The sequence below is a fragment of the Poromitra crassiceps genome (assembly GCF_964638095.1).
Source record: "Poromitra crassiceps genome assembly, chromosome: 6".
In the NCBI taxonomy this organism is placed as follows: Eukaryota; Metazoa; Chordata; class Actinopteri; order Beryciformes; family Melamphaidae; genus Poromitra; species Poromitra crassiceps.
The window spans coordinates 18,088,105-18,104,668 of record NC_139627.1 but is presented as its reverse complement, the minus strand read 5'-3'; the positions used below and the strand labels follow the sequence as shown (position 1 = coordinate 18,104,668).

Sequence of the window (16,564 nt, the reverse complement as noted above, 5' to 3'; positions counted from 1 at the left end):
CTATATAAATCCAATCATTATTATTATAATGAACCTGATTGAGCAAGCAGTACAGTTTTTGAAGAGCAGCTAAACAACTAGTAGTGATTTACAGTTAGTGTATGAATATAAATGAGCTGTCACAGCTGTTTATGTGGCTGCGGTTCCCAAGAAAAACTTTCAGTCTGCACGCTGTGGTCTGAGAGTCAAAGTTACACCTGTTGTTCACAAATATATCCGTATACTGTAGCTTTATATCCAATACATTGATATGGCACTGTGGCACATGCATAGAATCTTGCAGCGGTCATTAACATCGCTGCTGGTATTGTAAGAAATTGATACAGATTGTGACATAGCATTTCTTTTCATCTTGTGTGTTTGTTTGTTTTTTAATTTCCAGGTGTGGAAACCTACTGTGATGGGACACAGAATGTGACGTGTTACGGTGCTCTGGGAGGAACTGTGCATATCCAACTGTTGACTGAAAAAACAGTCTACATACTTACATGGGTAAAAAATCAATCATCCACAGTTCTTAATGTGAGAGACAATACGGTTCTGGTTAATACATTCAAAAACAGATCCTCCTTCACTGTGAGCAATGGAACATTTAGGCTACGTAACCTCACCTACTCTGACAGTGCTGAATATGACCTTAAGAGCTACAATAAGGATGGAGAGCTGTCGGAAACAAGAAAACTAGAACTGTTCATACAAGGTAAATAAGTACTTTAATAAATTGTTGGAGAGATTATTAATAATGATAGAAGACATATTCCACTATCTCATAGCCATTTGTCAACTTCCAGCAGAAAGTAGAAGTGTGGGTTTTATGAGAACAAACTCAGTTAGTAATGTAACTGTCAAAAATTAAATGTGTGATTGATATAATTGATAATACAGTGTCAGTAATATGATTTTCATTAATTTAATTAATTAATGTATTTGTTCCAATCATGATGATGCTGAAAACAACAACATTTAAATTTTCTATTTACACATTCCACAATTTACACATTCTACAATTTACACATTGCATGGCCGGAATGTTACAGATAAATTAGTAAAAACTAATTCGACACTAGTTGAGTTGAGCCTGGAGCTAGGTAGCCTATACTGTATTTTACTATTTGCAAACAAATGCACACTAGAAAATAGAAATGTAGCCTATATGAAATGCTACAAAGAGAACACTTCCATGACAAAATATACAGTTGTACTGTTACTGTACTGCATCACTGTTGTTGTTTGAAAACCTTGTTAATCCAAAGTTGTTGATTTTCATGTTTTCACATTAATCAAAGGATGACATGAGTGGGTTGGGAAATTGTCAAACCTCTTGTGTTTTATGAAACTCTTTTAAAACCACTGGATCAACTCTAAATGCACGGTGCAGAAACGGACATTTTGGAGACACAAGGTTTTCACACAACAGTGACAGCAGACTGACTGACACCAGACGACTCCAAGAAAGTACACTGACAAAAGATTCTGACAATGTCCAAACTCATCTGAGTCCATTTCCCTCAGTGCCTGTGTCCACTGCCCAGCTGGCTGATGAGTGTCTGTCCCAGGGAGAGGCGATGGTGTCCTGCTCCTCTGAGACGGGGGACAGTCCTCAGTACAGCTGGACTCTGGACGGACGCACACTGAGGGACACCGAGCTCGTCTCTGGTAACAACACGACAAACAACATCACTCTGAAACCAGGCCTGACGGGACTTCTTCTCTGCTTGGTCAAGAATAACATCAGTAAAGCCACTGCAAGCAAGACCATATCAATCTGTGAAGGTGAGCCAGAACATATGAAAAAGTGTGATGTTGGGGCGTCCAGGTGCAGTGGTAGATTCTCTGCCTACTAACACGAGGGTCGTGGGTTCGAGCCCCCGTATTCCCTCCGGCTTGGTCGGGTGTGCATACAGGCACAATTGGCCGTCTCTGCGGGTGGGAAGCGCGGTTAAGGGTATGTGTCCTGGTCGCTGTACTAGCGCCTCCTCTGGTCGGTCGGAGCACCTGTCCAAGTGGAAGTGGAACTGGGGCAAATAATGTGATCCTCCCACCTGCTACTTCCTGCCGGTGATACTCCTCGCTGTCAGGTGAAAATAAGCTGCTGGCTACTGCAAATGTATCAGAGGAAGCATGTGGTAGTAAGACTCTCAACTGGGACAACCTAGCAGGGAATTGGCCAAGTACAATTGGGGACAAGAAGAAAAGGTGTGATGATTATGATGATGTGACTGTCGTATTTGCCCACAGGCTTCATGTGTGACAACTGCACCTCATCCAATGACACCAATGCCCAGTATATTAGCGGTAAGTCAATGTTATGGTCACATACAGCTGTCATTCATGAGCTGTCACTGGTTAGTCTAACTGTCAATCATAGGATGTCATTTGAGTGGAGTAAGGTTACTGGCTAGCTCGTCTCGGTGGGCGGGCCTAATCACCATTCAGACGAGTGGTTTCAGGTGCGCTCGAGATGCCATAGACCAAATCACCGTGACGTCACCATGTAAACAAATTTACTTCCGGGTACCACTGGGGGAAGGCGGCAGGTTTAAATGTGCGTGTTGTCAAATAAATGCTGTCAAACCCTCTCGTTGTTTTCGGCCGACTACTTTCAATTTAAATGGTTAAACGGTTGGTAAACATGCTTGTCCGACGTATCTAGCCTTTCTTCTGTGTTTGTTTTATGTAGTGTTAGCTAGCTAATAATGTTTGTTTGTCTGTCAAACTCGCTGTTTTTTTGCAGACTCGTAACCTCGCGTCACCAGTCTCTTCTCGGCGAGAAAGAGCCTGGTACAGACAGAGCTACTGACGCCACGTCAATTTAATTTAGCTTCAAGTCTACTCTAGTCTGGTCCAACAGGTAAATTAGCTAGTCTGGTCTCCACTAACGTTAGTGAAAGTGTTGTTATGAATGATATTAAACAACAACACAACACGGACGAACCATTTTTGTCTTCTTTGTCTGTTTTTGTCTTCAACACGTCAGTTTGTGCCGTCCACCGCCATTATAATGTGTGGACCTCAGGGGTACCCGGAAGTAAATGTAAACATCCCGCTGATTTGGTCTATTGAGAGCTGAGGGAGCACATGAGCCAGTGTGTGAGGGTGAGGGAGCACATGAGCCAGTGTGTGAGGGTGAGGGAGCACATGAGCCAGTGTGTGAGGGTGAGGGAGCACATGAGCCAGTGTGAGGGAGACTGAGCCAGTGTGTGAGGGTGAGTGAGCCATGAGCAGCTGTGGGAAGACTGAGGCAGTGTGTGCCCCTGTCAGATCAGCGTGGGTCTAAGTTCAACTCAAGTATCAGAAGAGAGACTAGTGAAACAGAAAGTTAACTGCAGATCAAGAGGCTTCCAGATGCTGAGAGTTAACTTTGAATACCAAACCGGTAAAGAGACTGTTGTGAGCGTGGATCTGACCACAGCCCAGTGACTGTTTGTTTGTCAGCGTTTGTCGTCTGTTTGTCGTGTGCTCGTATTAATGGGACCTCCATGTTGAAGTCAAGTTCAGCACAACACTGTGTGAACTGACCACTGAAGCAGACAGACGTCTACCAGGCAGAGCACTGTGAGGGCAAGAGGGCGAGAAGATGGAGGTGTCAAGGTGCAGTTTGGGTCAAGTCAGCAGAGCCAGAGCAACAGTGCAGGAGGCCTCCTCTGTGTCTAACCTATGCTGCAGCCTGATGCTACTGGTCCATTCATTCATCCAAATGTTTATGGATAGTTGGTTTTGATGGTAATGTTCAAACCCCTAGACAACGAGGTAGCCAAAATAGTTATGTGATGAGAGACCAGCTAACTGGCCCGTGACATTTAACATGAGCTGCAACCACGACCAAAGAACCTTTAAGTGAGGCCACCACCACGGGTAAAAAGACCGGCTCCACAGAGTTCGTTAGAGCCTCCACTCACATCAGACCCTCCAATCAAACCATGACTGTCAAACCCCACAGACCCCTGGTACATTAGTATGTGATGATTCATTCACTGATGTCATTTTTCTTTTCATATTATTATCTTTGCATCTGATGTGATGCATGTGATCTCTTGTCATTTGAACAGGACACATCGGGCTCATTGCTGGTTCTCTGTCGGCGCTGCTCGTTCTCTTAGTGGTTGTGGGCGGAGTCTGCTGTGTTGTGATGAAAAGGAAGAAGAAAGGAACCAGGAAGAAACAAGGTCCACAAACATTCTGCTCTTTTGTATCCACAGTAGAGTGTGCACATATCTGCTGTTGCTAATGATACAGGCTGCAGTTGATCTCCAGATGTGCTGAGTGTCAGGAGAACTGTCACACAGCACGGCTTAACACTGAACACATGCAGCACATTTACTTGCTGTCACTGGACCTTTGTGATCATGTGATCATCATCTGACATGTTTTGACCACCTGATTGACCTCCATCTCTCCTCTCCACAGAGAGCGGACAGGACATGACCTACGCTGACGTCCACATCTTGCAGCGTCAGGCGAAGTCACAGGAGGAAAAGGCCCACATGGAGGAGGAGGAGGACAGCCAGGTCAATGTGTCGGGGGACCACAGGCAGCTCACTGAGGCCCAGTCGGAGGTGGAGGTCAACGTGCCCACTGAACAGACTGAGGATGACTGCGTGTACGCCAAGGTGGTGAAGAAATAAACTGCTCAGTATTTACAATGTATGCAGAACTGCTGATTGGCTGCCTGATCGGCAGGGTAAGGGGGGGGGGGGGGGTGCATACTGTATCATGGTGCAGATGCGGAAAACCTCCAAAACCAACATGGCAGCTCCTTGTAGAAGAAAACTGAGACAGAACATGTCAAACCAGATTGCAAAACTAATGGCTTGTAGAAGCACGTTTTCCCAGGAAGGAAGCTAATAGCTTCCTATAGGGCAACAATACAGAGTCAGTCACACTTGTCACATTCTGTGAGTCGTTAGGTTGAAACATGACTAAAGTATATCTGTAGCCTACTGTACGGACAAGGAGAAACTTGTTTTTCATCATATGGGAGCTTTAATGAATGTGCCAAAGCTTGCTCATCTCATCCTCAATATTAGACATTCATTCATGAGTGAATGCATTTTTATAATGAAATAGAGGTTATGTACTTATGTGTGTATATTGTGTGTATGTATATAATGTATATGTTTTATTTAGATATACTATTATATGTATGACTGTGTCTCAACTCTTATTGAGTGGTAGTCAACCTTTGTTTTTATTGGGGGTATTGTGTTTGTCCTGTATGTCGAGTGACACAATAAAATGATCTATCTACTATCTCTCTCTCTCTCTGTATCATATAATATAATACTATACTAGATCAAATACCATACTACACATTCACACCTACGGGCAAATTAGAGTCATCAGTTTACCTGACCATGTCTTAGGACTGTAGGAAGACACCGGTAGTCCCACTTATCTAGGGACCACCTCTAGGGACTACTCGACTGCAATTGCCGTTTTAGTTTGACAAGCCTTCTAATTGACATGTAATCAGATTCAGTACAGTTTAATTACATGTTTATAAGTCAATCTTGTTGCTGTATTTCTTTTACTTTACTCTTCTGATTGAAATCCATGATCCACCTCGCTTTTAGAAAAAATCACACCCAGGTTTAGAAGTAAGTGGTGCAGGTGGTTTAGCCCCTGGGTTGTGCAGGTCACCCCCTTCTGCCCCGCCTCCCTCTCCATATGCATAGGCTACTCCTCATTGGTCAATCCTCTGGACACCTTGTGCTACAAATAGACACGTCATATTATAAAAGCGGCTGCATGGCTTAAAAACTGGCAGGAACAAAGTGAAGTGCTCAGTTTGTTGCCAGGCAGAGTGGGAAGTGAGTGAGGATCTTATCTGTTGAACTATTTTACACTCTTTGTTCGACCAACCATGGGGGTGTGGAGTCCGCACGACCGCACCATGTCATTAGTCCATGGGTACCAGATTCCGGTACCACTCAAGGTGGCAAAACTTGCTTATAATTTTTGATAAGACACATGTCTGTAGATGATATGTTGGTATGATAGCCATTCCTTAGTGGTAGCTGTGACACAGTTACCAGCTCATGAAGTGAACCACCCCTAAAGTAAATTGCATTTAGACGCTGGTGCATATCCTGGGTTAGGCACATGGTCAGGGCATTTTTCAATGTTTGGTACTATTGTTTTTGGTCCTATTTTAAAGGGGACCTTCTTAGCTTTCATTTAAGGCAACTGCTGCTAACAACAACTGCTGTTTGCTTCAAGAGGAAACCTGCCTATCTCTGCTGCCAAAAGGGCCTAAACACCTCTGCCCTTTTCACACCTAGAAAACCCCCACTTTGCACTCAACAAGAACAAGAACAGCTCAGAAGTTAACTGAAAATGCATGCTGACATAAGCATGATCCCATCATTTTTACTGAACTATTCATATCCTAATTAATATTAGGTCAATAATAGATTAGTGTAATTGTGTTAATATTCCCATGAAATACTTTGGCCTAGATGTTATTTTCTAATGTTAGAAGTAACTGGTCAAGATGAGCTCTGATAATAAGACTGCTGGTAGGGGGGCTCAGCCCCTAATCAGAATGTGACATGCATACAGTGCCTCACAAAAGTGGTTGAACACCCCCCCCCCCCCACCACCAGCAGCTAAACAACTAATATAGCCAGTTCAGTAGTACATCTTTTTTTTTATGAAAATTGTAATATGTGCTGTTTGAAGTATCCACCAACCCCTTTCACTTTGGCAAACCTCAACTCAAATACACAATGGAGTCCACTGCAATGAATGTGCAAGGGCAGAACCGAAGCTGCACTGGCATTATAGCTACACTCACTGAGCACTTTACTGGAACCCCAGACTAATACTGGGTAGGTATCAGCTTTCAGCTTGGTGTTAACCAGCTACCAAAGTGACATCCGCCTTAAGGTTTGACGTGTTGCATTCTGAGATACTTTTCTGCTGACCAAAGTTGTTGTTTTTGCACCATTCTGTGTAAATTCTTGAGACTGTTGTGAGATCAGCAGTTTCAGAAGGGTTGTACCAACAACCATGCCGTGCCGCAGTCAAAGTCTCTTATGGTGTGAGTTGCATATGTTAATTAGTTTGTTCAGCCATAGTAACCACACACAATGCCAGCATTGGGAAAATAGCTGTTGAATTCAACAATTTGATCAGAGTGAAATAAATTATAAACAATAAACACATGTTGCATGCAGGTGTAATTACACCTCAAGTAGGTCAACAACAGACACGTTTGATGTTAAATCTGACAGACCAGAGCTCTGAAATGAAACCTACCATGTCTCTTGCCCAGGACAAAACTATCCCTTATTTTGACAAAATGTTCCATGTGTTTATGGGCAATTAGAGGGTTATTGTGCTTTTGACTTTAATTGAATGTACCTGTGCTGTAAATCCTGTGTTATTAAGACAACATCCAAAATTAGCACCAGCCACCAGCCAAATGCTGGTAAAATATGCAAGTATATACTGTACCGTACTGTAGCTGCTACCATTACGTATGTCTAATGTTTAATTGTATGTTTAATAAGGAATATGTTATTTGCACCTGTATGTCAAATACGCCGAATTTAAAATGTTTAGCACGTCTAAAGTATGCACATGACATGTGCACCTATGTGCAGTGAATATGCCACTGTCTGACTTGTCTTATCACTATACTGCCTTATTGCTTGTTGTGTCTCTTGTTGTTTTTGCACTCATATGCCCTGTTATATTTGTACTATGTTGTAAACGGAGTCCACAGCACAAGAATTTCACACGTGATACTTGTACCATTGTACTTGACATAACAGTGTTTGAAATAGTTTTTGTGTTGTCCTGTGGACGGAGAGATATTCTAAAACACCGTTGGTGTGGCCTCTGGTGGCCATATTGGAGGTTGCCGGCTCTTGGCAGTGGCCACAGTTATAAGACTATAATACACTGTATTATTACTAATACTACTAGTGCCAAAAACACTAAGAGAAATGCCACCTTTTTCTGAGGGACAGCTTTTACCCCCAGGCCATCAGACTGATCAACAGATGCAATCCACTGCCCCTGCCTCCACGCTAACCCACCTCCAGTCATTATACAGGAAACTTCACTCTGCCCAGTGCCCCGCACACACGCATGCATGCACACGCGCACACACACCCACCCACACCCACACACACACACGCACGCACACGCACACACACACACACACACACACGCACACAACCTCCATGCAAAATTTTTAGCCTTCTATGTCGAAAACTGTGCCCGCTAAAGGGTGGTGAACTTTTTGTGGACCGACCGACAGAGTGACTTCTAGAGCTGCTGATCACAGCTAATAAATATCCAAAGAACTCTCTACAATATACAGAGCAATAATGTTACGTGACCAAATCAAATGTCTGTGCAAATGTTTGCAAAATGTCTCGGGTCTGTGGTTGTGCAGTGTGTGTGGTTAGTTAGTGTGTGTGTGTGTGTGTGTGTGTGTGTGTGTGTGTGTGTGTGTGTGTGTGTGTGTGTGTGTGTGTGTGTGTGTGTGTGTTCATGCCACAAACACACGTTCACACACACAGGAGGCGGTGGGGGGGAGGCAAATTGTCATATGTAGTCGCAGCTTTTGTGAATTTGCACTTATAATTATTATTATTATTATTATTATTATTATTATTATTATTATTATTATTATTATTATTATTATTATTATTGTTGTATCTCTACTCTTGATATCTTGTGTTTCTTGATAGATAAATGGCATTTAGAGTGGAAGGCAAAGGAAGAATTCCATGGTAGACGGTAGATGGTGGACGTTGGGGGCGGCCCTGTGGTCGCATTTTGCCCATGTATTGAATAAACACTTTGACTGACAAAAAGATGTAGGCCTACTTAAACTTATTGATCGGTAGATATGGAAAAGTTCCTTAGACCCATCTAGAAGTATGTTTCAATGATTGTTGTTTTGTCACTGCCATATTATAGAGGTGCCTTGAACACCTTAGAAGTCTCAGCTCAAATCCTCTTTTGCTATGAAGGAAGAATACACCCGTCTCCTCCCTTCACTCTATTAAAGGCACTTGGCCATATTGTGTGTGATGCTTTAGTGAGACTGATAAACACTTCCTTCTTCCGTCTTCTCTCTACCTATAAATAGGCCTACCACAACAATTTCCTTGTTTAGACATTTCATAGTTTCTGTGCGATGACCATACCAGTGTATCATATAAGGCTTGTCAGAGGAGAGCATGTTGAGCACAGGGTGAAATAGAGCAGTTTGTCTGAACAGGTGACTGTCTCAGCTGAGGGACAGGGAGACATGGAGGCTGTGATTGGACTGTTGATGATGCTACTCAGACTCTCTCATGGTGAGTTCTTTGACTAGTCTACATATTAATATTCATGATGGTATATTGTGTGAATAAACTGTTTTGTGTTGAACCAGTAATCCATATATTCTTCAATGAATACAAATAAAAGATCATTATTGATCAAGTATGTGAGTATAGTTATGACCTCATCAGTGATGTTTACTGAAGCTGATGGAACTGAGCTTTTGTCAATAAATGAATTAACAATCTTCACATTATTATTTTTAGTTTTTAGTTTTGTAATTAATTTGACAGATGTATGCATTAACGTTATCCTGCATACAACCCAGAGCTCACAACATTTTGAGAGTTTGTATCTGTATATAGGAACTACAAAGGCCAGAGAGCGGTCTAGGTCTGTTTGTCAAGACCTCTGCTCTTCTTCTCTTCGCCCTATAAATATGGACAACTGGAATGAATAGTCATTGATTCCTCACAGTATTCTTACTGTAAAAAAAGAACGTCACTTCATTAAACTGTCAAAAATGTAATCAATAATAATGATGATGATAATAATAATAATAATAATAATAACATGCATTCTTCCACCAAGCAATACAGTTGATAGTTTTTGTTTCTTTTAAACAGACAAATGCATATTTGCCTGTTTAAAAGAAACAAAAACTATCATTTGAACAAAGAAGACATAATGAACCTGATTGAGCAAGCAATACAGTTTTTGAACAGCAGCTAAACAACTACAGTTAGTGTATGAATATAAATGAGCTGTCATAGTCACAGCTGTATATGTGGCTGCGGTTCCCAAGAAAAACCTTCAGTCTGCATGCTGTGGTCTGAGAGTCAAAGCTACACCTGTTATTCACAAATATATCCCTACTGTATATTGTAGCTTCATATTCAATACATTGATATGGCACTGTGGCACATGCCTAGAATCTTGCAGCAGTCATTAACATCGCTGCTGGTATTGTAAGAAATTGATACAGATTGTGATATAGCATAATATATATTTTTTCATCTTGTGTGTTTTTTGTTTGTTTGTTTGTTTGTTTTTTAATTTCCAGGTGTGGAAACCTACTGTGATGGGACACAGAACGTGATGTGTTACGGTGCTCTGGGAGGAACTGTGGATATCCAACTGTTGGCTCAAGGAACAAATCTACAAGTCTACAAATTCTTATGGATGAAAAATAAAAAAAACAAAGTTCTTACTGTGAGAAACAATATGGTTCAGCTTAATGACTTCAAAGACAGATCCTCCTTCACTGTGAGTAATGGAACATTTAGGCTACGTAACCTCACCTACTCTGACAGTGCTGAATATGACCTTAAGAGCTACAATAAGGATGGAGAGCTGTCGGAAACAAGAAAACTAGAACTGTTCATACAAGGTAAATAAGTACTTTAATAAATTGTTGGAGAGATTATTAATAATGATAGAAGACATATTCCACTATCTCATAGCCATTTGTCAACTTCCAGCAGAAAGTAGAAGTGTGGGTTTTATGAGAACAAACTCAGTTAGTAATGTAACTGTCAAAAATTAAATGTGTGATTGATATAATTGATAATACAGTGTCAGTAATATGATTTTAATTAATTTAATTAATTAATGTATTTGTTCCAATCATGATGATGCTGAAAACAACAACATTTAAATTTTCTATTTACACATTCCACAATTTACACATTCTACAATTTACACATTCTACAATTTACACATTGCATGGCCGGAATGTTACAGATAAATTAGTAAAAACTAATTCGACACTAGTTGAGTTGAGCCTGGAGCTAGGTAGCCTATACTGTATTTTACTATTTGCAAACAAATGCACACTAGAAAATAGAAATGTAGCCTATATGAAATGCTACAAAGACAACACTTCCATGACAAAATATACAGTTGTACTGTTACTGTACTGCATCACTTTACTTTACTTTACTTTATTTCATTTAGCAGACGCTTTTGTCCAAAGCGACTTACAGCATATTACAATATAGCATAAAAATACAGCAATAAAATGCAACAATAAACAACAATAAACAGAAACAAAAACGGGATCATAAAATACACACATCACTTTTCCTAGGGGCCCAGGTGTAGTTCGAAAAAGTGTGTTTTTAGTCTCCGGCGGAAAATGGCCAACGAGTCAGCCAGCATAACAGAGGGGGGAGCTCGTTCCACCATTGAGGAGCCAGGGAGGAAAAGAGTCGTGAGTGGGCTAAGCGGCCCCCAGGGTCACGTAGTGATGGAGGGGCAAGGCGAGCTGTGCAGGTGGAGGAGCGGAGGGGACGGTTGGTTGTTTGAAAACTAACCAAAGATTGCAGATAGGTAGGGGCTGACCGGTGAACTGCCCGGTAGGCCAGTACAAGAGTCTTGAATTTAATGCGGGCTATAATTGGGAGCCAGTGGAGGTCGCGGAGAAGGGGAGTGACGTGAGAGAATTTAGGTAGATTGAACACCAGTCGGGCAGCTGCGTTCTGGATGAGCTGGAGGGATTGGAAGGCCGAGGCAGGTAGCCCCGCCATGAGAACATTGCAGTAATCAAGGCGGGAAAGAACAAGTGCCTGTACGAGAAGTTGAGTTGCCTCCCTAGTGAGAAATTTTCTGATTTTTCTGATATTGTACAGTTGGAACCTACATGAGCGGGCGGTTGCAGAGATGAAAGATGAGGTTGAAAGCTGATTATCTATAATTACACCTAGGTTTTTGACAGTTTTTGATGGCCGTACAGTGGTATTTTCTATGGTGATGGAAAGGTCTGTGAGAGGGCAGTTTTTTCCGGGGATGAAAAGAAGTTCTGTTTTGTCGAGATTGAGTTTTAGATGGTGGGCGGTCATCCAGGTTAAAATGTCTTTGAGACACGCGGCTAGGCGTGCCTCAATTTGGGTATCGTCGGGGGGAAAAGAAAGAAAGAGTTGAGTGTCGTCGGCATAGCTGTGATAGGAAAACCCGTGAGAGGAGATTATGTGACCAAGGGACCTAACATACAGAAGAAATAGGAAGGGGCCGAGGACAGATCCCTGGGGACACCCGTGTTCAGAGTGCATGATTTAGAGAGGGACCCACACCAGAGAACCTGAAGGGAGCGGTTGGAAAGGTAAGAGGTGAACTATGAGAGTGCAGTGCCAGAAATACCAAGATCAGTGAGAGTGGAGAGGAGGATGTGATGATTCACCGTGTCAAATGCAGCTGACAGATCCAGGAGTACTAAAACAGAGGAGAGGGAGGAGGCTTTGGCTGTGTGAAGGGCATGAGTGACAGAGAGGAGAGCTGTTTCAGTGGAGTGAGCGGGTTTAAAACCAGATTGTAGGGGGTCCAGAAGGTTATTGCGAGAGAGATGGAGAGAAAGCTGTTCCGATACTGCGCGTTCAAGGGTTTTTGAAATGAATGGAAGGAGAGAAACTGGGCGGTAATTTTGTATAACAGTATGGTCCAGGGAGGGTTTTTTGAGGAGTGGCTTGATTCTAGCTGTTTTAAGGGGAGCCGGGACTATACCAGAGGACAGGGAGGAGTTGATGAGGGAAGTGAGGAAAGGAGATAGATCGGAGGATATGGTTTGGAGAAGAGGGGAGGGGATAGGATCCAGGGGGCAGGTGGTGGCAGGATGGGACAAGAGTTGTTGTTTTCAAACAACAACTGTTGTTGTTTGAAAACCTTGTTAATCCAAAGTTGTTGATTTTCATGTTTTCACGTTAATCAAAGGATGACATGAGTGGGTTGGGAAATTGTCAAACCTCTTGTGTTTTATGAAACTCTTTTCAAACCGCTGGATCAACTCTAAATGCACGGTGCAGAAACTGACATTTTGGAGACACAAGGTTTTCACACAACAGTGACGGCAGACTGACTGACACCAGACGACTCCAAGAAATTACACTGACAAAAGATTCTGCCAATGTCCAAACTCATCTGAGTCCATTTCCCTCAGCGCCTGTGTCCACTGCCCAGCTGGCTGATGAGTGTCTGTCCCAGGGAGAGGTGATGGTGTCCTGCTCCTCTGAGACGGGGGACAGTCCTCAGTACAGCTGGACTCTGGACGGACGCACACTGAGGGACACCGAGCTCGTCTCTGGTAACAACATGATGACAAACAACATCACTCTGAAACCAGGCCTGATGGGACTGCTTGTCTGCTTGGTCAAGAATAACATCAGTAAAGCCACTGCAAGCAAGAACATATCAACCTGTCCAGGTGAGCCAGAACATGTGAAAAAGTGTGATGTTGGGGCGTCCAGGTGCAGTGGTAGATTCTCTGCCTACTAACACGAGGGTCGTGGGTTCGAGCCCCCGTATTCCCTCCGGCTTGGTCGGGTGTGCATACAGGCACAATTGGCCGTACTGCGGGTGGGAAGCGCGATTAAGGGTATGTGTCCTGGTCGCTGTACTAGCGCCTCCTCTGGTTGGTCGGGGCACCTGTCCAAGTGGAAGTGGAACTGGGGCAAATAATGTGATCCTCCCACCTGCTACGTCCTGCCGGTGATACTCCTCGCTGTCAGGTGAAAATAAGCTGCTGGCTACTGCAAATGTATCGGAGGAAGCATGTGGTAGTAAGACTCTCAACTGGGACAACCTAGCAGGGAATTGGCCAAGTACAATTGGGGAGAAGAAGAAAAGGTGTGATGTTGATGAACTGATGATTATGATGATGTGACTGTTGTATTTGCCCACAGGCTTCATGTGTGACAACTGCACCTCATCCAATGGGACCAATGCCCAGTATATTAGCGGTAAGTCAATGTTATGGTCACATACAACTGTCATTCAAGAGCTGTCACTGGTTAGTCTAACTGTCAATCATAGGATGTCATTTGAGTGAATGGAGTAAGGTTACTGGCTAGCTCGTCTCGGTGGGCGGGCCTAATCACCATTCAGATGAGTGGTTTCAGGTGCACTCCAGATGCCATTGAGAGCTGAGGGAGCACATGAGCAGCTGTGTGTGAGGGTGAGGGAGCACATGAGCCAGTGTGAGAGGGTGAGGGAGCACATGAGCCAGTGTGTGAGGGTGAGGGAGCACATGAGCCAGTGTGAGAGGGTGAGTGAGCCATGAGCAGCTGTGGGAAGACTGAGGCAGTGTGTGGACTCCGTCAGATCAGCGTGGGTCTAAGTATCAACTCAGAAGAGAGACTAGTGAAACAGTCTAAAAACTGTTAAATGTAGGTGCAATAGCACTCCGGAAGTGTGGGGGGCATTAGTGAGTATACAGTGAGTAAACAGTGAGTCGTTGTTCCGGGTTGCTCCAGATGACTGATTTTCGGTTTTTCAAAGACAGAAAAGTGGATTTTATGCAACGATTTGGAAGAGGCAACTATATGTATTTAAAAAAAGAGGATGTTGGCCATCGGATAGCGTCTTCACTTCATGTGTTTGGCTCAGGTAAGGGTTGGTTTTTATACCTAGATGTGACATGATGTGAGAGCGGCACAATTGTTTGATGAGAAATGCGTTGACGTTCGCCGAGCGCTAATGCTCAGTATGAGCGAGAAGCGCCCGGCTAGCGGGGTAAGTGACAGACCAGCTAACCGGCCCGTGACAGTCAACATGAGCTGCAATCTGGCTGCAACCACGACCAAAGACACAGGTAAAGAGACCGGCTCCACAGAGTCCGTTAGAGCCTCCACTCACATCAGACCCTCCAAAGCAACCATGACTGTCAAACCCACAGACCCCTGGTACATTAGTATGTGATGATTGATTCACTGATGTCATTTTTCTTTTCATATTATTATCTTTGTATCTCCTGGCAGACTGGCTAACTCAGTATGTGATCTCTTGTCATTTGAACAGGACACATCGGGCTCATTGCTGGTTCTCTGTCGGCGCTGCTCGTTCTCTTAGTGGTTGTGGGCGGAGTCTGCTGTGTTCTGATGAAAAAGAAGAAGAAAGGAACCAGGAAGAAACAAGGTCCACAAACATTCAGCTCTTTTGTATCCACAGTAGAGTGTGCACATATCTGCTGTTGCTAATGATACAGGCTGCAGTTGATCTCCAGATGTGCTGAGTGTCAGGAGAACTGTCACACAGCACGGCTTAACACTGAACACATGCAGCACATTTGCTTGCTGTCACTGGACCTTTGTGATCATGTGATCATCATCTGACATGTTTTGACCACCTGATTGACCTCCATCTTTCCTCTCCACAGAGAGCGGACAGGACATGACCGACGCTAACGTCCACATCTTGCAGCGTCAGGTGAAGTCACGGGAGGAAACGGCCCACATGGAGGTGGAGGACAGCCAGGTCAATGTGTCGGGGGACCACAGGCAGCTCACTGAGGCCCAGTCGGAGGTGGAGGTCAATGTGCCCACTGAACAGACTGAGGATGAGATCCGACCCAGATCCGACCCAGACGCCACCTACCAGAGCCTCAGTCCAGCCACCATGGATCAGGACCAAACATATTCTACTCTCAAACAGACTGGATAGTAGTGAGCAGAGCCGTGTAGATAGAAGAGTCCCGACATCTCCATTCACTCCAATGGACCAGTTTTTTACTCTCAAGAGTTCCAGGAAGTAAGGTCCTGGATTAAGCAGCACTGTCGAGTTGCAGCAAAATAGACAGTTTGTGTTGTACTCTGAAAGGGTTTTTCCCCCCTTGAATCAAATTGTACATTATCAGCTTTATTTTAGCATGCAAAAGTAGCGTGAGAGACCCATTCCTGGCTGTTCATTGGCTAATGAGTCTCGCATTTTGGTCCTCCGCTGACGCCACTCTCTCTAGCGGACACTAGTAAAGAAAGAAAATTCTTGTATTCTTGTATATTTATACTGTATATAATAACTATGTATATAATATAGCCTACTTCCTGTTGAAACACAATGTTGGATGTTTGGTCCGGTCATAACGCGGGGAGGGATCATTCCAAAGTGTAAACCAATGGGAGATCACTTACGGAAAAAGGCAGTTTTATTGGATGGGAGGAGTCGAGGGGTGGAATTGTTAAAAAAATCTGTGATGTTTATTGACTGGAGTTTTTATTTACACCTCCTGGTGCAACATAAGGTTACCATTCAAGATACACTGTTTTCTTGTAAATGTAATGCGATTTTGAGATCAAAATGGCGGCGGGGCGTATGGTTCTTCCACCTGCTACTGAGGCTCCTGACTGTGTTCAATGAATAAAGCGTAAAAATTGTCAATATGTCTTGTTTGTTAAATCATTTAATCCCCAAACACCTCAAAACTATAGAGTCAATACCAACAGGAGGATACACTGTTTGACATTGGCAGGGAAATTTGGCACATTTGACATCGGCTCTACTGACACAATCAGCT

General features: G+C 43.4%; 2 protein-coding genes across 2 annotated transcripts in view; both read left to right on the top strand.

Annotated features, from left to right (window-relative positions):
- Positions 1 to 4,625, top strand: part of LOC310777768 (uncharacterized protein) — a gene marked incomplete at both ends in the record, with an annotated part of 5,661 nt that extends 1,036 nt beyond the window's left edge. The window contains 3 exons of the mRNA XM_083638130.1: positions 1,513 to 1,773; positions 4,050 to 4,166; positions 4,408 to 4,625. Of these exons, the coding sequence (XP_083494256.1) occupies positions 1,513 to 1,773; positions 4,050 to 4,166; positions 4,408 to 4,625 (596 nt within the window). The remainder of the gene's footprint in view (positions 1 to 1,512; positions 1,774 to 4,049; positions 4,167 to 4,407) is intronic.
- Positions 4,626 to 10,509: 5,884 nt separating this feature from the next.
- On the top strand, positions 10,510 to 16,408 carry LOC310777767 (uncharacterized protein; the record flags this gene model as incomplete). The annotated part of the gene is made up of 5 exons (XM_083638129.1): positions 10,510 to 10,675; positions 13,217 to 13,480; positions 13,959 to 14,015; positions 15,073 to 15,189; positions 15,431 to 16,408. The coding sequence occupies 5 exons, from the start codon at positions 10,510 to 10,512 to the stop codon at positions 15,712 to 15,714; spliced, it is 888 nt and encodes a 295-aa protein (XP_083494255.1). The 3' UTR covers positions 15,715 to 16,408.
- Positions 16,409 to 16,564: the final 156 nt, after the last annotated feature.